The sequence below is a fragment of the Mustela nivalis genome, assembly GCF_964662115.1.
Source record: "Mustela nivalis genome assembly, contig: HAP1_SCAFFOLD_934, whole genome shotgun sequence".
Classification (NCBI taxonomy): Eukaryota; Metazoa; Chordata; class Mammalia; order Carnivora; family Mustelidae; genus Mustela; species Mustela nivalis.
The window spans coordinates 13,951-38,239 of record NW_028135730.1 but is presented as its reverse complement, the minus strand read 5'-3'; the positions used below and the strand labels follow the sequence as shown (position 1 = coordinate 38,239).

At 45.0% G+C, this 24,289-nt stretch overlaps 1 protein-coding gene, 1 long non-coding RNA gene and 1 pseudogene across 4 annotated transcripts; 2 read left to right on the top strand and 1 right to left on the bottom strand.

Moving 5' to 3' along the window:
* Positions 1 to 3,241: 3,241 nt before the first annotated feature.
* LOC309857587 (ligand of Numb protein X 2-like) lies at positions 3,242 to 16,449 on the top strand (annotated as a pseudogene). The gene is made up of 5 exons: positions 3,242 to 3,445; positions 7,347 to 7,718; positions 11,160 to 11,300; positions 15,133 to 15,310; positions 16,406 to 16,449. The product of its transcript is annotated as a ligand of Numb protein X 2-like (transcript).
* A 167-nt stretch (positions 16,450 to 16,616) lies between these two features.
* Positions 16,617 to 24,210, top strand: LOC309857603. 2 transcript variants are annotated; one of them, XR_014307807.1, is made up of 3 exons: positions 16,617 to 16,637; positions 23,665 to 23,814; positions 24,122 to 24,210. It is a non-coding gene; the product is annotated as an uncharacterized lncRNA (long non-coding RNA). The 2 variants fall into 2 exon arrangements; XR_014307808.1 differs by lacking the exon at positions 16,617 to 16,637 and adding an exon at positions 21,809 to 21,896.
* On the bottom strand, positions 16,838 to 21,694 carry LOC309857598 (ral guanine nucleotide dissociation stimulator-like; the record flags this gene model as incomplete). Its single annotated transcript, XM_082750316.1, has 6 exons — positions 16,838 to 17,453; positions 17,705 to 17,904; positions 18,835 to 18,894; positions 19,481 to 19,674; positions 21,051 to 21,158; positions 21,557 to 21,694. The coding sequence occupies 6 exons, from the start codon at positions 21,692 to 21,694 to the stop codon at positions 17,143 to 17,145; spliced, it is 1,011 nt and encodes a 336-aa protein (XP_082606442.1). The 3' UTR covers positions 16,838 to 17,142.
* Positions 24,211 to 24,289: the final 79 nt, after the last annotated feature.

The window sequence follows — 24,289 nt, the reverse complement described above, 5'->3', positions numbered from 1 at the left end:
ATTTTTTCTTTGTTGGCACTCTTGCCTCCCTTGTGTAGTTTGAAGTCTTTCATCGTCTCCTCCTGGCTAGTTGTTCCGTCTCTGTGTGCCCAGCTCCCCATCTGTTTAAAGGTGGGTGTTGCGTAGTCTTCTGTAACCTTCCTGAGTGCTAGATGAATGCGTTCTTCCATAGTTCTCTGTGATATCACACAAAATACTTGTCTTTAGTCCCTCTTAGCAATTTGCTGTCCCATTGGGATGTAAGTATACCTGGTTCTTTACCTCTCTAACAACTTCAGGGTTCCAGTTTTAAATTTATTCTTGGGGACACCTGGGTGGCTCAGTTGGTTAAGAGGCTGCCTTCCACTCGGGTCATGATCCCAGAGTCCTGGGATCGAGTCCCACATCGGGCTCCTTGCTCAGCAGGAGGCCTGCTTCTCTTTCTGTCTCTGCCTGTGCTCACTCTCTCTGACAAAACAAAAAAAAAAAAAAAGAAAAGAAAAGAAAAAACAATTTATTCTTGCATCAGATAAGAGGGGCTTTACAGTTACTTAGTTTGTAGGATTTTTTAGTTGTTAGCTAGGCTCTTTCTCAGCTGTGCACATTCTGCTTATGTTTCCTTCCCACTTCCTGTTCCTAGTCTGTTTCTCCATCGAAGACTGGCTGTTACGCACATGGATACCAGTGTGTGATATGCATTTGGAGAATTGAATCTTTCCCTATAGTTTTAGTCTCAAGTATTGTTTTATGATCCACTTTTTGTCACCATTTTTTTATTGAATGAAATAGTTTTAAAATGCATTTCTCATGCAATCTACTTACTTGACAAAAATAATTTTTCTCAGTGATACAGTATTCCACGTTCCTTGTCAGGTCCTTGCAGGAACATTTCCTGGAGTGCAGCACAACAGTGCAGAAGGGAAATCCTTTGTCCTCTTTCTTAATAAGGTGATGAGGAAACCGGGAATGAGAAAAAGCTGGATAAAGAAATTCCATAGCAATCTTTTTCAAGAACTTGAAACCCACAACTTATCTTTAGTTTGTGAGGGGAAATTCATTACTTTTACAGCTAAGGGATAGCTTCCAGTTTTCAATAAATTTATCCTATACTTGATTTTTCATGAAATTTGAGATTTTAAAACACACTATCATTGAATGAAGTCTGCAGTCCTAGACATAAGACCGCCACCCACCATACGCAGCCTCTTGAGCCTTTGCTCTGCTTTTCTGCAAGTGGCAGAGCCTCAGATGTATTGCTTCTCACTAATACATGAATGTGTACCCTTGGCCCTGAGATTGGAAAGGAACAGTGTCACTCAGGGTCCAAGTCTGGATGCAGGAGCACATTGTGGAAGAAGACTGCTGTTTCCACTCCTGTTAAGGAGTTAAGCCATCCCTGTGAAAAGGGGGTTATGCAATCAGGATCTCAGAATAGTATTTGCAGTATACCGTCAACTGTGCTGGTGTATTTCTGGAACTAGTATGTATCTGAATACAGGTTTTTATTGAAGTATTTTTTGAGACATGCACGAAGCCACTATTTGTGCCAACGCCTGTTTTAAGTTTGCTACACAGTGTGGTAGGAATTTAGTTTGAGCAGAGGTTAAAATCAGATTACATACCACTTGTGGATTACCTCTAGGTGAGTTTGGCATTGAAGCAGTGGCTATTCTGTTGTTGGGGCACAAGCTGTCTATCATTTTTCCTTTCAAATCATCTGGGAACCCCCTAATGCTCTCTCTCTAGATGTCCTGGAGCTTTTCATCGGAGACTTGCCCTAGAAAGGAGGAAAACTGATAAAGCTCAGACAGAGATTGAGAATGAAAATGGAACCACTGTAATAGATCTTCCAGGTACTTTATCCCTCGAAACGGACTGTTCAGGGACAGGCACAGCACCTGCTGAGCGCAGCTTGATATCAGCGTCTCTGCCCCCGTGGCCTGAGGAGCCTGGCCTGGACAACCCCACCTTCGAGGAGAACACGGCCACTGACAGTATGTGCTCTTCACCTTGCTTTTGCTTTTCATCTGTTTTCAAATCAGATATTTCCTTTCTTCTCAGTACTGCCTATTACTTTCCCTACATGGGGTGTTGTTGTTGTTGTTGTTGTTTTTCCTCTTCAACAAATAATTTTACTGAGATATGCTTCACATATCACATATTCACCTTTTAAGTGTACAAGTCTAACAGTTTGCCGGTTAGAAACAGAAAGGGAGTCTTACCTTGAGGCTTATCCTTCCCCCTCCCCCTCTTCTGTTGTAGTCCACAAATTCACTGGTCATCAGCAGGCTTCTTTTGTTTGTTTGTTTTGATGCCTATTGCTTCTTGACTAAGAAATCCACAGCATCAAGAAGAACAAAAAAATACCTCAGCCTCCGTGCTTGTTCTGTGTCAGCACTGTGCCAAGCACTTTACATATATTAACTTATTAAATGCTTGTACCAATACTGGCTTTTTTTTAATGATGAGGAAACTTAGTCAGGGAGTCATTGGTCAAAGTCTGAGAGCCACGAAATGGCTAGGTATGTATCTGACTCCCAAGGCCATGTGTCTGACTATTGCTGTCCTCTGGTAGCAGCCACTGATCTGTCTACATGACCCACCAGGAAACAGGCAGAAAACCTCTAGTCCTAGATCTTGGGCATATCTTAGTAGTTGGCCCTTTGTCTTACTTTTAAATAGGTTTATCTCTTATGAAAATTCCAATTTTTCTACAAATCCCAGTTTTCCCAGCCTTGGCTATAACAATTCTTCTATCTCCTACTGCTCAGATCAAGACCCTCCTCTTCTTGCTTAATGTGGTTATTTTGTCAACCACTACGGTGATTGTATGTCACAGAGTTTGTCTTTTTTATTTCATATGTACTGCCTTGCACTGTTTACAGCTGTTTCATGGGTCAACTGACAAGATGATATTTTGTATATTGATATTTTGTCAATCTGATCAATTAGGACAAGATGATATTTTCTGTATATTTCTTTATCAGATCACTGTGTGGTCCCTAGTGATCTGATGCATAGTAGTTATTTGTTGATTATTTACTGATCACCTTTCAAAGAGGAAGTGTTTTGCTAATCTTACCTATTGGTGTTTTGGTCATTCTGTTTTTCTTATCCCGTGGTATTGCTTTGTTATGAATCATCTATTAACATAAGGTCATCACTAATGATAGACGATAACTTACTTACGTGAAGATAATCAAAATAGAAAACATTTTTCTTTCCACCTGTTTTTCTCCGTCTCGTTTTTAACTTGGCAGCTATGCAGCAGCCGGTTAGTTTTCCGGAAGGCATAATTATAATTACTACAATTGAAATTCACCGGTCTGATCCTTATATTCAGCTAGGAATTAGCATTGTGGGCGGCAATGAAAGGCCACTGATCAACCTTGTTATCCAGGAAGTCTGTCGGCATGGGGTGATCGCCAAAGATGGAAGACTTCTTGCTGGAGACCCAATTCTTCAGGTATCAATTTTTTAAATGATTTTGTTAACTTGCCTCTTTTGTTGCTCTTATTCATCAATTGAAAACTTAGGAAATTAGGGTACTGTGGAATCTGACTTCTAAAAAGGTAAGTTTTACTGTTTTTTTTTTTTAGTGCTAAACAGATCAGAATTTATCTGTAATTTCTCTGATTTCCCCCAAACTCATGGAATGTATTTTTACCCCCATCTTAAATTTGATCCCGCATGTGCCTCAGTGTGTGGCTCTCCAGGCCAGCTGGATTCCTCCTGGCTTGGTCTCCACGGTTGTCTATTTCGGGGCCACCTTCACTGCTAAATTCTCTTGTCCCATTGGCTCTATCCCTAGTCCCAGGGTACCATCCATCAGTTACCTTCGTTGTCTGATTCATCCTTCTCTACACGGATTTCTATAATCTAGAAAAGACAGGTCACACAGCACAAGTTACTTAAAACTTACAGCATTGAATTTAAGATAGAATTCGGAAATCATGACCACCTCTTGTTGGCTCTCAAACGCACTCTCATCCACAAACAGCCTGACTCTGCACTAATCCTTGGTGCTACCCTCTCCCTCTTCTCTTTAAAAAGAATGAGCTACTCCAACAAATGAACTTGCTTCGGGCAAGATGATGTTGTGTGTGAGGGCATACTGATGAGCATGAGATGGCCAGAATTCTACTGTTCATGTGAATTCTAGAGTGTATGTGAAAATTGACCTGGATATATGACCCATACAAGTGTATGTGGTACTTGAAGCTAAAAGAATGGATATTTAGGAGAGAAGAAATAGGCATGAATGAGAAAAGATGTCTTCTAGGAACCCAAGCTCAAGGACTCTTGCCTCCTCGATTTCACTGCTGGGTCCTTCCCCACGGTCTGTTGGTATTCACCCCTTCTCTTTTCCCTGCCATCTCTCTGGTCTGTGCCCTCACTGCTTCACGTCTAACCCAGGAGAATCAAAACCCCTGCCTCCCTACTCTGCTCTGAAATCCGGTACGACATTGTCCGGTTAATTCACCTGTGACTCTGCTTTTCCTGATAGATTGGACCAGAGAATCAAGTCCATACTGATTAATCTAATAGTCCAGGTCCTCTTTGAACTCTTACACAACCTGTCCCCTCAGCCTTAACCCTTGCTTTTTCTTTCAGCTGTAGCCATCGGTGTATTACTGAAACATCATAGGCATGGTGGTCAGAGCTGAGGGTGTAATTAAGAGCAAAAAGCAACCCCTGCCCTCATAGAATGTATAATGTAGCAGAAAAGCCAGACATAGCAGTCTCCTTGCTTCCCTCCATGTTCCAGCCTGTCCCCATTGTGCTACAGCTTCCCCACCTTCATCCAGAAAGCCCTGCCCTGCCATTTTCACCCATTCAGACCTCTTCTCACACTAAGTGCTGAAGACATTCCTTCTCTTCACCACTTAATGCATAATTGGTCACAGAGAGTTATTCAAATGTAGTGTCTTCCTTTGGGGATGGCAGCCGCCATTATTACATACTATGGGACAGGCTTCTCACAGAGCTGTGCCTGGAGTCGATACCCAGGACAAACTTGCTGAGTCAATAAAAGAGTGGATTTGGTTATGATATCCTGTTGGGAATAGCTGTCTTCTTCATTAAAACCAAACTTAGAACCTCTAGGATTTTTAGTTCTTCAAGAGAAATGTCCAGAGGGGAAGACAGACAAACTAGGCTCCAAGAGCAGCAAGGATTGACCTTTCCACTGGGGGTTCCTGGCTTTGGTTTCCACACCCATCTGTATTCTGCCTCTTGTAGTTTGTGATTTCCACTTCGACACTTGGGCCCAAAACCCCTCCTTCATTGCACTTGGCCTGGCTGACACAGACTGAACTTGCAGTGTTTTGTTCTTGACTAAATCCAAAGAGGCAATAGGAGAATACAGGAAACATAACTAATCCAGCTTATGTAAAATCCAGTTTCTGATCCTACCATAGCTAGCTATTTACCGCATTCCTGTGTTTGCTGTCCTTTTACGATATTAGTAGTATTCTGGTTGCATGAGGTTGGCACAGCTCTCTGGACACCTTATGCTGTATTCCTTCTACCCCAGCTCCTAAACTGATTCTCCGTGGAGGAACTCTTGTAGCTGGTTTTGACCTTTTGACACCTTTGTGGCCAAGACAAAAAGAACCAGATTGCCCTTTTTTGCAGCTTACACAGGGAGAGAGAGCAAGCACAGGCAGACAGAGTGGCCGGCAGAGGCCGAGGGAGAAGCAGGTTCCCTGCCGAGAAAGGAGCCCGATGCGGGACTCGATCCCAGGATGCTGGGATCATGACCTGAGCCGAAGGCAGCTGCTTAACCAACTGAGCCACCTAGGTGTCCCATCACTTTTGGTTTTTGAGGAAAATAATTGCAGTCATGTCTTGACTGCATTGGTCCAAAAGATAATTAGCTAAAGATGTGGTAAAGTTTACTCTGTTGGTGCTATTTCTACAACATCTAGCAACAGTATTTTATTTGGTTTCTGCTTTCTCTGTGTTTCACTGGCAACCACACTTTTGTGAAGGGAAAATCTCCGATTGTAGGATATTCCACAACCCACGTCACAAAAATGGTGTGAGGCTACATACTCGCACGTGGCTAGCGCTGGATTCCAGCCAGATGTTTGTAAAGTCATTTGTGATAGATGTGAATCAAAGACGGAAAAATAAGAACCTAGAGATAAGTGGCTTTTTAGCTGAATAACCAGAAATGATGAGTTTTGACTAACAAATCCACGTCAGGCTGGTTTTTTAGAAGCTGCCTTAAAGTTCTATTCTTGACCCTATGTTACTCAACTTTTTCATCAAGGATCTGGATGGCAACCAAATGCACAGATGTTGCAAAATTGGGCGAAGAGCAAGTTTATGTGTGAGATCTATGGCATTTGATGCCTGAATTTTAAAAGATGTCCACAGGCCCAAATCAATAAAATTCAAGTTAGTGGTGCTCAAAACTGTCATCCCGAGATGAGTAGGAAGGGGGAAGACTTTCCTTAAGATAGACTCACGTGAAAAAGATTGAAGGCTTTGGGTAATCACAAGCACCTAACCCAGAGCCTGTGCCACATAACACATCCAAGAGAATGTCGATTTCCTGCTTGCTGTTGGTGCAGGCAGATGAGGAGAGGAATTCTAATTGTGATAAACACTCAGAGTTGCACCAACCTCTTCCTCTGACTAGGTGAATAACTGAAGCTGGGTGTATTTTCTTAGTCCTGTTCCTGTCCCAGGATCAGTCACTATATTCCTTTCAGGGCCATAAGGTTTAGTAAATAAATGTTCTGTGAGTACTGAGTTAAGCTTGTTGTATTAGATAGATGTTACACTTGAGTGCTAAACAGAGTGAAACTGTAATTACCTGCTTTTCTTTAAAGTAAAAATGACTGAACTGAGATCAGGTTGTGTATCTAGAATCTGTCCCTTTTCTTAGATTAAAACTCGGTGTATTTTTTCCAGGGTAGGTGTTTTTCATTTGGAAAAGCCACATCAATCCAGTAGAACTTCAGTTTCTGTTCCACTAGAACTAGTATTTTGTTGGCACTTGCCACATGCTGCTGCTGTCTCTGCATTTTCCTCCTGGTCCCTTGAAGCGGAGAGTAAACCCATCTCACCACTCAGGGGACACCCTCAGACATCCCACTACTGGCAGGACCAGGGACTCTGATTCAGCACCCTCGCTGAAGCCTGAGATCCTAACTGCCATTCTCTACTTCGTGCTAGTCATTGTGAGTGAAGCTTAGGAACTGTGCATTTTAAAACATCTTCAGAGGGCTTTTCTTTGTAAATAATGACTGTATGTCATTTTCCAAAGTCCGTTTCTTTTGGAAATGGCGTATAAATGTTTACCAGTTGAGAGGATAAAAGATTGTCCCACCTCAGTCATAATTCTTTTCTTCCAGGTCAACAACTGTAACACCAACAATGTGTCTCACAACTATGCCAGAGCCGCCCTTTCCCAGCCCTGTTCCACGCTGCACCTAAGCGTGCTGGAGAGCGGTGCTTTGGGGGCCGGACCTACAGCCACCCCGACAGTAGCTCTCCCCGGGAAGAGGTCTTCCACGTAGTCTTTCACAAACAGGACTCTGGTGAACAACTTGGCATTAAACCCATTCAAAGGACCGGTGAACCAGGTGTTTTTATCCTTGATCTGTTGGAAGAGGGCCTGGCTGGCTGCACAGGATGGAAGGCTGAGCAGCAACGACCGAGTGCTCGCCATCAATGGACACGACCTGAAGCTCGGAACCCCTGAGCTTGCCGCCCAGATCATTCAGGTACACGCGGATATTCATTCCACGTGCTCAGCCTTTATGTCGATGTTTTCGTAACATGAGAACCTGAGGGATATTTGATATTTCATGGGGGAAATCAAACACGGCTCCCCAAATCCTTCAAAATGCACAAGAGATGATTTTATCATTACAGATAAAATCCTGTCCGGAAAACTGTATCCCTGTGAACATTTAGCCTTGCTCTTTATAGAGTGAAGGCTCTATTTTTGCACATGGGTTTTTCATTTGCTCCATGGGCTCCACCTAAGCCCACACATAAAAAACACATTTATGTCCACATTTAACAGGTGAGACAAGAAAAGCTTGAAGGAGCTGTGGTTCCAAAGTTGTGACTTCCCTGCTCTTGTAACGTTCACTCTCCGCTTCACCTCCATACAAGTGGGGAAAATCAATTTTTATTGAGAAGAACTCATTATCTCTGTAGTGCCCTTTTTATAAAGCATTCAGAGCATTTCAAACACATCATAACTTGTGTTCTTACAGTATCCCTGTGAAGTAAAGATGGTTATTATTAGAGAAAAAAAAATTTCAATAAGAACATTAAAGTAGGTAAAGTAGAGGGGCACCTGGGTGGCTCAGTCATTAAGCATCTGCCTTCGGTCAGGCATGATCCCAGGGTGCTGGCATCCAGTTTCACATCGGGGCTCTCTGCTCAGCCAGGAATCTGCTTCTCCCTCTCCCACTCCCTCTGCTTGTGTTCCTTCTCTTGCTCTCTGTCAAATAAATAAATAAATACATAATAAATAAAATCTTTAAAAAAAGAAAACAGCTTTATAAATTTTTTTAAAAAATAAGATAGAAAAAGTAGAAAATAATCCAGGCCAGACCTTCCGGTTCTATAACCTACCAGAGCATTTAATGATATGGGTATCTCCTACAATGATAGGGGTGAAACAAAGATGTGTATGGTGTTTTATTTAGTTATGTTTTATTTTGTTTTTAGTAAGCACAAGAAAACACTCTGACATAGAGGAAACCAAGCAGTAAACATAATCGAGCATCAGGAATTAAAGTAGGTTGATAGTCACTGGGAAATGTGTATAGTAAACAGAATTAACAATGAAGATTTAAGTACTGTGTAAGAAAACCCAAATTTAAATCCCATTTCATTACTCCATTTCACAAATGTTTGGCTCATTATAATTTTGGGAACACACACACCCGGTAGCCGTCTTGCATTAGGAGGGAGATTCAGGAGTTGGTCTCTTGTCCCAGACTTGAGATTGAAAAAAATTGAATACAGATACATATATATGATACCAAATATATTTCTCAAGTTGTTTCTTTGTGGAAAACATCTTAATGTTTTGGATTCTGAGAATAACATGTATTCCATGTCTGAAAAGGAGACTAAGGAAGACAAAATACAGAAAATGAAGAAGGAAATCAAAATCACAGTCAGTCTAAAGTCCATAAGATAGTGACATTAAAGTTTTGAAGAACATTGTCATTTTTCTGTATATGCCTACAAATAAATAGGTTCCTATTTACGTAGGTACTTAGACATGCAGTCAGCTTACAAATTCTGAGTTTGCCACCCTTTCTTTACGTCAGCTGTATGTTGTGGCCTTCTTACCCTGAAAATAGATGCACCATGATATAGCTGTATAGTAGGCGTGTTGTGCTAAAACTTACGTAAACACTCCCCTGTCAACAGACTTTTTAATGTTTTGTTTTCAAGTTTAAGACATTTTGCTTAACTTCCCTCTAGAAAGATCATACCAGTATATACTCCCATCAAAAGGGCATGCCACTATTTTATGAAATACAGGTATTGTCATTTAGGCATCCTGCATTTTTAAAATCTTGACTTTAACAGAATTCTTTTGTTGTGCTTGAAACCCTGAAGAGTTAGATAGGCAGTTGGCCTAAACCCAAATGTTGGCCCATCGTTTAAAGCTTATATGTCCACTTCCATCACACAGCCAGAATTTTGTCTTTTAAGAAATCAAAAAAGATCAGGGATTTGTTTGTTAATAGGTTTGCATGAGCAGGGGTCTTCCCATAAAGCTGAATTACTGGTTATAGAGTATTTGGTAGTGGGGAGGGTTAGGCAGTAAAGCAAACAATTCTTAATATTGAAATGAGATCACAGGGGTTTCTCACCCTTCACACCGTGTGATCTAATACTGGGAAGTGTCAGAATCTCAAATATCTGGATTGTAAGCGTTCTATTTGGAATTTGCCTGTTAGATCAAATCCCCAGACTCTGGCCACATGAGGAGTGTTATTCTTTCAGTTATTGGAAGAATTGTCTGAAACTAGTTTAATGAAATACTTGAATAAGTAAGTGACTTTAATAGGGCCTTAAAATTGGTTATCACTCAGGCACCTGGGTGGCTCCGTGGTTCAGCATCTGCCTTCGGCTCAGATCCTACATTGGGCTCTCTGCTCTGCGAGGAGTCGGCTTCTCCCTCTTCCTTTGCCCCTCCACCTTGCTCTCTCGCTTTTGCTCTCAAATAAATAAATAAAATCATTTTTTTAAAATTATGGTTTTCACTCCTTTTCCAACTTGACTGCAGTCATGGGGGAGGAGTGCTCTACTTTCCACCACAGCTTCTTGAAAGCAGGCTGTCAAATTTTCCCATAGAAATGATAGTAAACTTGGAAAGTTGTAGTCATGACCAAGAATCAGCATCAAGTAGACCAGGCCTGTACGTTAAAAGCAAAGCTAAAATAGCTTTAAAAAGTATAATAAATGTGAATCTGTGTTTCAGATCTAGATCTATAAATACAGATAATGGACCTCTAAATTCAACGTGGTTGTCATCACCTCTAAAATTACATTTATGTGTGAGTGCACATATGGCATATATAGGCACACAATTTGTGATGTATATAAATACTAATCCTGTTTTACAGGACCTTTGTTATCATTCTTTTCAGGACTGTTTAAGCTGATCCCTATTTTCGATTCGAAGCTGTAGTGTGTGGAAACAGAGCTACACGTAGTTTCATTGATTATCACTCTCAAAGTAGCCATCTTGGAATTTATTTCAGAAATCACAAAGGATTGTAATCCAGTTTAGAATCCGTTCGTCCTTTTATCTTCTTTGCTCTCTTTCTCTCAGTCCAAGGCCAGTTTTGCAGGGGAGGGAAGTATAAAAAGACAGTTACCCTTCAAGAAATCATGGGGAGATCAGAACCCAGGCTTTCTTTGCTTACACCCTTGGTATTTCCAGGATTAGGGAAGGTTTACCCAAGAGGTCTGTGTGTGGCTCTTTTACCTGCAGAAGTTTTAAAGTATTAGCTCCTGAAATGAACTCCCTCGTCTGCCCCACCCCCAGCAGGGGCCTGCAGTCCCCACTCAGGTGAGGCTCTGATACAGCGATGATAAGTGCATTGAAAATGACCCTCCCTATAATTTTTTTAAGTGAGAAGCATCATTAATGACTGGTGATTATATATGTGTGTTTTCTCCAGGCTAGTGGCGAGAGGGTGGATTTAACAATTGCTAGGCCGGGGAAATCCCAGCCTGGTAACCCTGTCCAGGACGCAGGAGCTCAGAGTAGCAGCCAGCACCATGCACAGCCGCTGTACCACAACAGTCCCAGCTCACACAAGGTGAGGCCTCGAGTTTGCATGTTTTCATTCATCTGCCCTCAGGGAATCCTTGTGACAAACTGGTAAGATTTAAATGAGGGCTGTTACTCTGTTGGAAAAGGTGAGCACAAGGTGTTTGGGGGTGTGGAATGTGTGTTTGGCTACCTTGAGAGTCCCTGTACAGTCTGTTCCTCAGCCAGTAGGGGTGGTTTCTTAGTAAGAAGGTCCCTCTGCCAGATTGATGAGAAGTGTTTGATCTTCTAGAAAGACTTCTTTGTTTGGTCCTGCTTGAAAGTGGGATTTATCTTGGTTTGCTCATTCAGTTGTAACAGGAGGTTATGTAACTGAAAAAAAGACAATGACCAACAAGTCCATACTTAGCGGTTGGGCAGTTTGCCTACAACAACAGAATTCCCTATGTGAATATGAAGCATAAATCATACTTTCTGATACGTACATGCAAAACACATAAAGCATTTCTTTTTATGTTACAGTTCATAGGAATACTACCCTAGATCATTTTAAATTCCCGTATGTTGAGCTTTTTGCTGCATCTTTCATATTTCAGTGCTTTGATAATATATTCCTAGGTCATTTATCTGTGCCAAAAATTCTGATGTTGTCTCACTTTGGATGCTGAAATCAGTAGAAGTCAAAAAACAGTGGCACTTTACTGTGTTCTCAGTGTTACTTACTTCATTTCATCTTTCATTTGAACTCAACTTCTAGTAGGCCAGAATTTTTACAATGATGCTATTTACCAACTGTGTGAAAATCACACATCGGAACCTTCCTATCGATTTTTTGTTTGTTTGTTTGCTTTTACTTCCTATAGTTTTTAAGTAGACCAGTAAATAAGTTTTAATTTAGCAAAGCAATTTAATTTTACTTAAGGAGAATGACTTGAGAAACACATGTTTAGCTTAAAGTGGCTTCTTAATGTAAGTACAATTTGAGAGAATAACTCTGTAATGTCACAGGAGCCCAAGAAAGCATTATTTATTTTTGTATTTATTTATTTTTAAGATTTTATTTATTCATTTGACACACAGAGATCACAAGTAGGCAGAGAGGCAGGCAGAGAGAGAGAGAGAGAGAGAGAGAAGCAGGCTCCCCGCTGAGCAGAGAGCCCGATGTGGGACTCGATCCCAGGAGCCCGAGATCATGACCCGAGCCGAAGGCAGTGGCTCAACACCCTGAGCTACCCAGGCGCCCCAAGAAAGCATCATTTAAAGGCACAAGTATTTTTGGCCCATCAGGTTTATCTTGTTTTCTGAGCTGAAGTATACACTTGTCACTGGTCTTTGTTCAGTTAAAACTTTTAAGAAATTATAAGCACAAACTTCATCTTATTTTTGAACAGAATACAAAATGTGTGAAGGGAACCTATAATTTTGCTTTCACAATGATGACTACGAAAAGCAGTTATTGTTTCGAAAAGGAATTTGAATAGGAGTTGTTCATATAGCTGGTCCTTGATTTACAAGTTACCTATATATACATATTCCTAAAGAATCATGATTAAGGCAAAAGTTGGTAACTGAATCCATGAATTCTACAGAAAGTGGAAATATGGGTGCTCAAAGACAATGCTACAAATTTAACCATTTCAGCGTTCATATAGAGGACGATTTATGTCCTTTTTTTTGTTTTGGGCACAAATATTTTTCTTTTTACTAGTTCCTCTTCCTTAATTTTAAGTGGTGGTGTTTTAAATAGCAATGCTGAATTCTTACTCTAGGTGCTCTGTAAACCTGCTTGTTAGAACAGCCACATTAATGGAATTTTAAGCATTAATTTAGCAATTTACCATTAACATACAGCATTTGTGATGTCAAATCCTACTTTAAAATATAAAGGTCTCCTAGGGAAAACAAATACAAATTTATCAAAACAACCTGTTCAGAGGATAATCATTGTTAAAAATTAAAGCACACATTACTCTATTACTAAGCCCCTGCGTAGCCCCTGCTTGGAAACATTCATCCAGTGTTAAGCCCTTAGAAGTTTCCATGAAGTATACCAAGAGTAATCTGTGAAGTTTGGCTAAAATGCATACATCTCAGCCATTTGGAGGAATAAAACAACCACCTCTAATTGACTCGATACCTGACAGACACAAGCGTTGAAGTCAATGTGCTCCCAGCTGAGTTTACCTGGATTGTCTTCATAATCACGTGGGTCTTGCCCAGTTTTGAAGGATGCGAACATAGATGTCATATGCTATGATACCACCTGTGGACGTTTACAGGTTTTCTATGAGGTCAAAATTCTAGGAACTCTAGGCTATTTAAGTAGTGCCCTCAAGAAAATTTCAGAGTGTTGGTTTCAGGAGGAGAGAAGAGCAGACACCCCTGCCGGTGCAGGGCTTGACTGACACGTCGTACCTGTCCGCTCTGAAGCAGTGTCACTAAAGGAAATGTTACAGTTCTAGCAAAAGAACTCATCTAGTTCTGCTGTTGATATTGTTAGTCGTGGTAATAGTTATCTTGTTATCTACACTATGCTGTTACAGTATATGTGTTAAGGAACCTTTTGAGATAGGAGCTTCCATCATTACACTTAATGGGATAGCACCATTGTAGTGTGGATGCATATAGCATCATGCTGTATGAACATAGACAACTACATATGAATACATGTTTATGTATATACACTGTGTGTGTGTATGTGTATTTTTTTTAAACTTGAATCACCTCAAATCCCAGTGTGATCATGCGTAGCTATATAATTTGGAGCAAATTACATGAACTTTCTTTTTTTTTTTTTTAAAGATTTTATTTATTTATTTGACAGACAGAGATCACAAGTAGGCAGAGAGGCAGGCAGAGAGAGAGGAGGAAACAGGCCCCCCGCTGAGCAGAGAGCCGGATTCGGGGCTCAATCCCAGGACTCTGAGATCATGACCTGAGCCGAAGGCAGCGGCTTAACCCACTGAGCCACCCAGGTGCCCCTACATGACCTTTCTAATAAGGCTATTTCCTTGTTTATAAAATGGGGCCAACCATAGGATTTACACTCCGGACCATTGTAGTGAAATGTAATGAAACCATGAAAATGAAATAATACATGTGAAACCATTTGCTTTACACATAGTAAATCTTCAATAAATGTTAGTTACTATTGCTATTTTAATATTAATATTTCATAGGTACCCATTGTTTTTTATGGCATTCTAATTTAAAAAAAGGTGATGTTTTAAAGTTTCCTTTTCTTCTAGGAGTGTCCCCATAAATAGAAACAATCAATATCGGTAAAAATTGCTTTTTCCTGAGAACACAGTTTGTTGGAGAATTTTTCTCTTCCTTAACTTTTTCAAAAATTCAGTTATTTCATATCCTTATAGCTTTCCATGAAGGTTGTGAAGATCAGTTTGCACCCATTTCATGACCGAGCATTCTCATGAGTAAGAAACAGAAGATAGATCTATAGCTTTTTTCTGGCAGTTAACTAAATCCGCACTTTACTTTTGTACTATTCTGTCACCATTTCTCTCAAAGAATAGAGGAGAGAGAGAGAAATAAAATTAATTAGCTTGTCTTCAGAATCTTAAAACTCAAGTGCATTATTTACCTTTGTAGAATTGGCCCTATTTTGACTTCCACATGTCAACAGTCCTGAGTTTTTTCTGTTCCATACATAGTCATATGAAAATACAGCCATCCAAAGTCTGACATTGTGATCCCCAGTGTTCGGTGTCATGTTTGTACCATGAGGAACTGTGTATTATTTCTTCAGTAACTGATTTTAACAGTGACTTTATCATTGCCATGGTATTTTTTCCTTCAGTTTCCTTACTTTACTTCAGCTATGTATTATTTATTTTGCAATGAATTTTCTTCTCCTGTGTTAGGATCTTCCCCAGTGTGTTACATGCCAAGAAAAACACATTACTGTAAAGAAGGAACCACCTGAGTCCCTGGGAATGACAGTGGCAGGGGGCAGAGGAAGCAAGAGTGGTGAACTGCCCATCCTTGTAACCAGTGTGCCAGCTCATGGCTGTCTGGCACGTGATGGCCGCATCAAAGGAGGTAAGATAGGAAGGGCTGGGAACAGTGAAACTCTTCCCATCTTCTCCCTGCATGCAACTCATGTTTGAAAAAAGTAACAAATATTCCCCAAATTTTCTATCAAATATGATTTTTTAAAAATCTTCTAAAGTGTCCCTTCCATATATAAGTGTAAAACCTCTCTCTAAGGTTAGAAAAACGCCTAATGGGAAGGAAAATTGCTGCAGTTTGATGATGTTTCCGTTCTTTTTTTTTTTTAAGAATTTATTTATTTATCTGACAGACAGAGATTACAAGTAGGCAGAGAGGCAGGCGGGGGGTGGGTGGAGGGGAAGCAGGCTTCCGGCTGAGCAGAGCCCCATGCGGGCTCGATCCTAGGACCTGGGATCATGACCTGAGCTGCAGGCAGAGGCTTTAACCCACTGAGCCACCCAGGCGCCCTTTCCATTATTTTCTAATGTTTATTTAGATCATTGCATTATTTGATGTTGGAAAAAACCCTCTAAAAAATAGAACACTCATCCTTTCCTTCCTAACCTTTTATATAATCCTCGTTGCCCTTTTTTTATTATTATTATATTACTTGTCAGGGCAACAAACACCTTTTTTTCTTCCTTAAGCAAAAGATGCTCAAATCACAAGTTTCATTTCTTTGTGTAGACCCAAGGATCTCTTCTCTTTAAGTATTCTGATACATCCACGCTGAGCAAACTCTGTAGGACTATATCTATAAAACTGTGTAACTCTAAAACAGGATATGTTAAAAATTCATTTCTAAGAGCAAAAGATCAAATAATTTTTGAGCAGGAAAGAACTATAGAAATCACTGAAGCCCAAAGAAGAGAAATGAACATGCCCAGGTCCTGCACATTAGCAAAACCAGGTCTAATGACTTGGACGTCCAGTCAAATCACAGTGCCTCAAGCCACATTTTTTCCTATGTATGATGAAATTATCTTAAAGTTTTGAGTTGTTTTGGAATGTTTTCCATGAATTGGATTTTTCCCTCGATATCGTAAGAATGACAGAGATGTGAAAAATTACAAATAACAGGATGTATAGGGAAGATAATGACTTGGTAGCTCATCTCATTTTCTGGTTTATTCCTTTGGACAGGTGATATATTGCTGAATATCAATGGCATTGATTTGAACAATTGAAGTCACAGTGAGGCCATGGCTATGCTAAAAGCCAGCACCGCGTCCCCTGCTGTTGTCCTGAAAGCACTTGAGGTCCAGACTGTCGAGGAGGCAGCCCAGGCTACCGAAGAGCAGCCAGGCACCTTCAGCGAGAATGAGTAGGACTCCAGCTGGTCGCCGTCGTGGCTCATGTGGCTTGGGCTTCCAAGGTACTGACAGCGTTTCAGCAGTTTCATGGAATAATCGTAGTGACAACATTTCTCAGTATGGAACACAGTAAATTCATTTGTCCAGGATGTGAGGGGGAAGGTCCTGGTCAGAGATGAAGTGGCAATGGCATATCAAGTTATAGAAGAAAAGGGTATTTTTTTCCTTAGGTTATTATATTTTAAAAGATAAATTTAGAGAGAAGAGCAGTGGTTGCAGGGACTGGGGGAGGGACAGAGCAGTGAGCGATGAGGAGCGTGGGTGTCTCTGTGACAGAAACGTCGTAGAACGACATGGTTGTGCAACACTCTGGATGGACCTAATGAGACCTCCATATCCCACTGCAAAGGATGCGAGTAAAATGTTATATAAACTCAAATTCTACTTTATTTAATAAATAACATCTATGAAGTAATTATAGAGGTGAATACAGAAAACAAATACGATAAAGAAGGAAATGATGGGGGAGGGGGAGTCATGCTCTGGAGCTGCAGCCAGTACAAGCTGCTACTCGGGGGCCGAGCCTGCTTGCTCCACGGAGGCAGGGGGCGGCAGCTCGGTGGCAGGACCCTGCTGGTCATCCAGGAAAGTCAAAAGGCCTGGTGGCTCTTCCGTGGCAGAGAAGTGAACGAGGGCCCTGACGACCATCTGCCCTGGCCCCAATGGGTCAGGGGGGGTTACTGGTCTTCCTAACCCATAGTGAGCAGCCATAGCAGGGATGGCGGGGGCCAGCTCAGGCCCCAGAGGTGCAGCAGGTGCCAGAGTGGCTGGTGGAACAACTTCCCGAGACACATCCTGATCTGGCTCTGGGGCCGGTGCTGTAGCTCCAAGAAGAGAAAGCATCATCAGCTTGATTGACTTCCCTTTTGCCTTTCCCTTTCCCCACCACTCAGCGTGGCCTGCGTTCAAGACCCAGCCCCCAGAAGGTGTCCCCGATGGAAGCCCATGGGGACAGGGATCTGAGACGACTCACTCTCTTCGGCCCAATTACAATCTACGGAGGCTTCCTCAGGGTGGCCCACCCTGCCTCCGCCTCAGGCCCACATGAGTCACCCCCAGTCCTCCTCACCCCTAGCCTCTGGCTCCGTGGTCTTTTCAGGAGCGCATTGCCTTTCTGGAAGCAGAAGCTGGGCACGGCGCTGCAGGTCCGAGCCCGGCACATTGACCTGCAGGTAGGCCAGCAGCGTATGCAAGCTGGGAAACTCCGGAGGCTGCACAAAATCCCCTGGATACTTTTCCACCCAGGTGTTCAGGATGGCATAGACGGCCCTGGGGACAGACATGGAGGCAGAGAAGTCAGAGGACAGGGTACGCATCCAAACCAAAATCCCAGGGAACCTATGTGGGAACCTGGGCCCCTGGGCTGTCAGCTCCTGTCTGAGACCAGTCGGACTCCTTGTCCAATTGCGACCTGGCAGTCCTGCGTGAGAAAGGCCTGCTCCCACACGGCAGGCTGGCCAAAAGCCGCTAGGAGTGGGAGTCCTTGGTCAATGGGGGGAGCATTTCTGGACTTCTTAGGGGAGCTGGACACACTCCTCAGTCTGTCTCCTTGCCCACGAGCCACTTGAATTCAACTGCATGTGCCTGGGGAGAAGTGGTGTCTGGCCTCTTAATTACCCTCACTGCACTCGCCTCTGCTCAGTGAAGATCCAACCGAGGAGGGAACAAAGGGACTCTGTCTCTAGCCAGGCCTTCCCAGGACCCTCCCCATACCTCCACCGTTCCCTCCTCTGCCCGTTCACTAGGTGCCATGAGAGTGGGTCTGTTTCCACTGACACTCACCTCCCACAGGGTGTGGGATGCCTGCTGCTCCCTGGGCTCTACTGGGTCACCCTCTCCCTGAGACCCCTCTGTGCACCCAACGTGCAGGTGCCAACACTGCTATGCGATGGTTCCTAAATCCTGTGTTCTGGGTCCCAGAATTGGGGCAGAGAGAGGGCTGGGAAGGGGCAGGGATGGAGCATGACCCTCTCAGGGGTGGAAGCTGTCCTCCATCCCCCTCTGCTCTCCCACAGTGCTCACACACCTACCCCAGTTCCCCAGGGCACCTTTCCAATTTCCAGTAGAAGCTCTCAGACATTTACCATAAAGCAGAATAACGAGGTGAGTCTGAAGGTCCGGCAGCCCCTCAAACTCACAGGACCCTCACTACCCTGGTGGAGAGGGAAGGCCCTCCTAAAGCAGCCAAAGCTTACTCACATGTTGCACTGCTCCTGGGGTCCGCCAACCTCATCATAGCTGGAATAAACACATCCGAATCTAGAGGAGGCCAGGGGGCATCGCATGAGATGTCTGTGGATATTGGCTCTCACCGCCAGACCCTCGACTAGCCTGCAGCCCTGGGGTGCTCTCTGTTCTGTGCAGGGATCCCATTCAGCTCCTGGATAATCGCCTCCACCTACCGGGGCTTCCTGAATGCTTGCTGAATAAAAGGGCCCCAACCAGCCCATCACCGACATCTGAGTGGGCCCGGCCCCTGCTCACCCCCAGGGATGCTTGCTCTGGATTCAGCCAGACACAGGCCCCAGAAGGAGTCTCAGATCTCCCTTTCAGTGGCAAAGGAGCCCAGCTCAAGATCATAGTGAGAGTCAGGGATGAGGCAGAGGCTTCATCATGAGGGGCACAGGAATGAGCAAAGAGCATGCCCACAGGCCCTCCAGCAGAATTTTCCACTGGCGCAGGCTCCCAGGTGTCCTTTCCCTACAAGACCCCACTGAGTCCCTATAATACCTCTGCCCCAGTTAGGAGCAAGGGAAGCTTGGGGAAGCTTGGGGACCTGCCAGAGTCTCACAACAGGAATTGGCCAAATCTCACAGAGCAGTTAGGGGCAGGGGAGGGTGCTCACCTTGCAAAGAGGAGGTCCAGCACCTCCTGGGGGGTGGCCAAGTGACGGTATGTGTCCAGAAAGGTGTGGACACAGTGTAGATCTTGTCTGATGACGGCAGGCACCAGGTGATCTATTGCGGCCTGCAGCTTGTTGGCCCGCTTGGCCATCAGCACCGAGGTCTTGCTCCTCTTCCTGGTTGAACGATTTTTCCCCTGAGGTGAATCAGAGGAGACATGAGTCAGTGCTGTGGCCACCAGGAGGGTTGGGGCTTGGAGGGCAGAATGAGCCCCCAGATCTCAGGGACTTCAGCAAGAGGTGGGACAAGAGAGCCCAGAGTCCGAAAAAGAATCGGGTGACTCAGTGTCTCATTGGGTTCAGCCTAAAGCTCTTGGTTTTGCTTCAGGTCATGGTCTCCGTGTTCTGAGGCTGCGATCCTCGTAGGGCTGTGTCCATAGGGCAGTGTCTGCTTGAGGATTCTGTTTCTCGGTCTACTTCTCCCCACTCTCCCCCTGTCTCTCTCTCAAATCCATCAATCAGCCAATCAGTTAAGAAGCCTTTAAGGCAATGAGAAAATGTTCTTGGTATCCATACAAAGAATTGAAAGAAATGATGTCTGAACTTGCTAGTATCTGAGGTCCCTTTGTGAGCGGAGTATGGATAGCACATCCCTGCCTGAGTGGCATGGATCCTGTTATTTCTGATAACATAGCCCATTCTTTTTACTTTTTTGAAAGACTTGTTATTTATTTATTTGACAGAGAGAGAGGTGACAAGTAGGCAGAGAGGCAGCCAGACATAAAGGGGGAAGCAGGCTCCCTGCTGAGCAGAGGACCCCACGCCCCCGACGTGGGCCTCGATCCCAGGACTGTGAGACCCAAGACCCATGACCTGAGCTGCAGGCAGAGGCTGAAACCCCTGAGCCACCCCGGCACCCAACATATCCCATTCTTGAGATGAGAACACAGAGATGTTTAAGGTGAGAGGGCTTAGGATAAGAAGGCACGGAGGCTGTAGGATGCAGCACTGTGCCTTGGCCAGAGAAGGGGATTACATCCAGTCCTGCCCCAGTAAAGGGCTCCATGGCTGTGATCAATGACTGGCCTTCCGGACTGCCGTGCAGTGCAGTGCAGTGAGGCCCCTGTTCCTTTTCCTTGGGGGGGGGGGGCAACAATGTGTTCCATCAATACCAAAGCGCAGAGCAAGAGACAGAGTACCATGTCCCTTTGGATCAAAGTCTCCCAATCCAGTCTTTGCAAGACTTGCAGAAGCTGAGGAAGGACTGTTGGGCCAGTGGGGGCACCTGGGAGCACGAGTTAGGAAAATGCCTTGGCCAGGGCAAAAGGAGTCTAAATCAACGGGATGAAACCTGGTCTAAAGTCTCTTTAATGATACTCCTATAAGTATGTGGACAATGGCAGTGCTTCTGTCCAAGGCGTGGGCAGAACGTTGTGGGCCAGTTTGGGGAAGAGATGGGATGCAGATTCACGGGAGTACAGGACTCTAGGAGGCCAGGTTGGCTTCTAGGAAGTGGGGCCCTTGGTGCTGCATGGGCGCCCCGGGGTTGGGTCTCCCCAGCACCTGCACTCACCCTGAGCCAGCGCCAGACTCTGTTGGCCGTGTGCGGCTTCGTGTCCTTGGAGGAAGGAGAGCAGGCAATCTCCTCGGTCACCTCCTGCACCATGTCCTCTGGGGCGTTCTTTAAAGACAGTGCCCGGCAGGCAGGCAGGAGGACTTAGAGCCCTGTCTGGAGGCCTTTGCTGGTCTTCAGACCCAGGGCGCTCCATTCCAGACACACCACAGCCCAGGTGGCAGAGCCCTCCCCCAAGGAGAGAAACGTGGCCCAGCTTCAGGGCCTTGGATGTGCTCTGGCACAGCTCAGAGTCACCTCAGGAATCCCCTGTGCACCCTGCCCACCCTGACATTGGTGTGAACAAGAAGGGATCACAAGAGTATCCACTGTACTCACCCTCCTCCAGCCCATGGGCAGGAACCCCCACATATCCCTCCTCCCCTCAAACTCCAGAGAAAGGGATGGGGCTTCCCTAGGACGGTTCAGAGGGGTGGGCATCGCCTAGTCTCCTCAGTAGTAAGTACCTTATGGCGTCTCCCTCGAAAGGTCCTGCGGCATTGGGGGGGTGGTTTTAGCCAATGTCTGCAGCATGGGAACAAGTCATTTTCTTGGGGGTTCTGGTACCCAGAGCCCCAGAAACTAGGTACACAACAGGAAAACATCTTTCTGTGTCAAGGTCCTGAGTCCAGTAACCCTGCTACTGGACTAGACTGGCTGCCTGGTTGCAGGGGTTCCAAGTTCTGAAGGCCTTTGTGATCCAGGCAGTGACATCACTTCCTGAGATGCCCTATCAGGGCCCACTCCTGATTGGACCCCTACACGAACAGTGCTCCCATCTGCCATCTCCTCTTCCCCCTTCTGCATGCAAGGCCACATCTTATCTGTACACAGTGACCCCAACACACCCCTCTCCACAGGCCCCCAGGGAAGGTCTGGGAGCAGCCAGGGCCCCAGCTTGCAAACACACCTGGTTTCAGACACAAGTCTCTATTCTTACCTGGTTCAGACCCTAGATAAGCCATTGTGGCAGACAAGGATGGTCTTCTTGCCAAATATGGATGAGTCCAGCATGTCTTTCTATCAGATGTCCACAGGCATAGGTTGGATAATAGCTATGATGTTAGAGGAGGGCTGTCACATGTAGGAAATACCTCCCACCCAATTTCCTCCCTCCTGTCAACTTCTTGGAATCTGCTACTAATCAGATCCCACCCCACAGTCCCTCCTGGGGTGTGTGTTTGTGTGCACAAGCACACTCGCTCCTGTGTGCACACATGTGTTCATCGGTGCTCACATTCTGGAGTCCCAGAAGAGGACAGCCCCACTTACAGAGGGCTGGGTAATAGCTTCCCAAGGTCTTAGGCTTTTTCTTTTCAATGCAAACCCTAAAGAAGGGACTGGAGCCTTGGCCCTTGATGGTCAGAATGTGCCCTTAGCCCTAGAGACCGCCTGTCCCGGGATGCAGGCCATTCTCTCCTTTCCAAAGTGTGTGATGCAGATAGGGGTCCATCCAGTGGGTCGCCATGACCCGGGATCCTCCTCAGACAAGAACCTGGGCATATGTCTCCTGTCTAGGAGACCAATGATCACCCTCAGCCCGATAACATTTCCAGGCCAACAGCCACTTCCTTCCAGAAAAACTTTTCCAGAGCCCCCAGTGAATGGCTACGTTGCATCCAGGACCCCAACTTTGAGGATACTCAAAGAGCTGGGTTCAAGCCGGCTAAGCATCCATACCAGTCTGATTCTGGGCAAGGCCCGGACCCTTCAAGGATCTTCACAGTCTCCCTTCGGGGGCTCCATTGGTTCCACAACTCCTGTGTAGACATGTTTGTGTGACCCCTCCCCAGAGTGTGGTCTGGACTTGGTGATTCACTTCCATGTCACAGAACGTGGCCACGTGACCCAAAGGCCCTTCTGAGATTTTGTTCGAAAACTCATTGCCCAGCCCCATGTTGACTCGGATCCATGTTCTCTCTCCAATCTTCATACTGGAGCACAAGCCCCTAGGTTGAACCATGACCCAGACATACGCACATGGCCCAGCCCTGTGGGCCCACAGCAGACAAAAGTCAGGTCTTTGAGATGGGCTGTATCTGGCCCATGCCCCTGAGTGCGCTCAGGTTCTCGGTGAAGCAGGTCCTCCCTTGGTGTTGTCAGCAGCCCAGTTTAAGGAGAGTCTCTGGCAGGAGCCCCCAGCAGAGCACTGCTGGATTCCTGATCCCCTGAGACCACGAGGCAGCATTTGTTGGTTCAGCCACTGAGTGTGGGGAAGTGTGGTCACACAGCCCTGGGAGAAGGGCACTGATACTGCCCAACTTCCCGGGCCCTGGCCCTCCTCCCCTCCCACTCTGGTCCTTCCTCAGCTTCTCTGGCCACCCTGGCCCCCTTTTCTAACCTCCAGTCCTCTGCTCCATGGTGCCCTCCGCCAGGTGGAATGCACTCGCATTTGTGCAGGGCTGTCTCCTTCTTTTCCTCCCGCAGGAATTCTCCGTGTCATCTCAGCACAGCCTTGTCATACCCCTCACCGGGTGGAGTTTGGGCCTTAGTTGTGTCCCTTGCTCTTTTGCTGTGGAGCAATCGCTTTTCCCGTTCACATTTTGGTTTCTCATTTGTCCATCTTCTGCTCTAGACCCTGAGCTCTCACGAGGAGAACCCGCTGGGCTGATAAGCCCTGGCACCATCTGAGTGCGCAGTGCCCAGTGGCTGAATGAGCGGGAGACAGGATCCGTCCCAGCACAGACCAGCTTCGTTGTTTGAGCCTCACTGATTTTAGTCCTGTGTACGCTTTTTGTTTTATTTTTAAGTTAACTGTGACTGATGTGAGCCTCAAACTCATAACCCTGAGATCAAGGATCCTAGTGCCTGAGGAAGCCAGGTGCCTCTTTGGTCCTCTTTAAAGGTTTTAGGCTGATCACTATTCAAGTGAACTTGGTCATTTCAACATGCTGTACGGAGCTATATTACATTACGCTGAATGACCATGTAACTCCCCAGGTTTTGGTAGCCTGTCACCACAGAGGTCCCCCCCTTGACAGTGCTGAGTGGATCTTCAGATTAGAGACTGAAATCCTTTCTGTGTTCTTCAGGAGCCCAGAGTCTCTCCACCATCGGCCTTCTCCCTCCTTGGGATGACATGCACCTCTGACGCCATCAGCACAACAAGAAAGATGACAAGGAAATACACACAGGAGGGTGTTTCCGGCCAGGTCTTGAAGGCCTCAAGGTTCACTTTGATGCTCAATTTGTTATGTTTT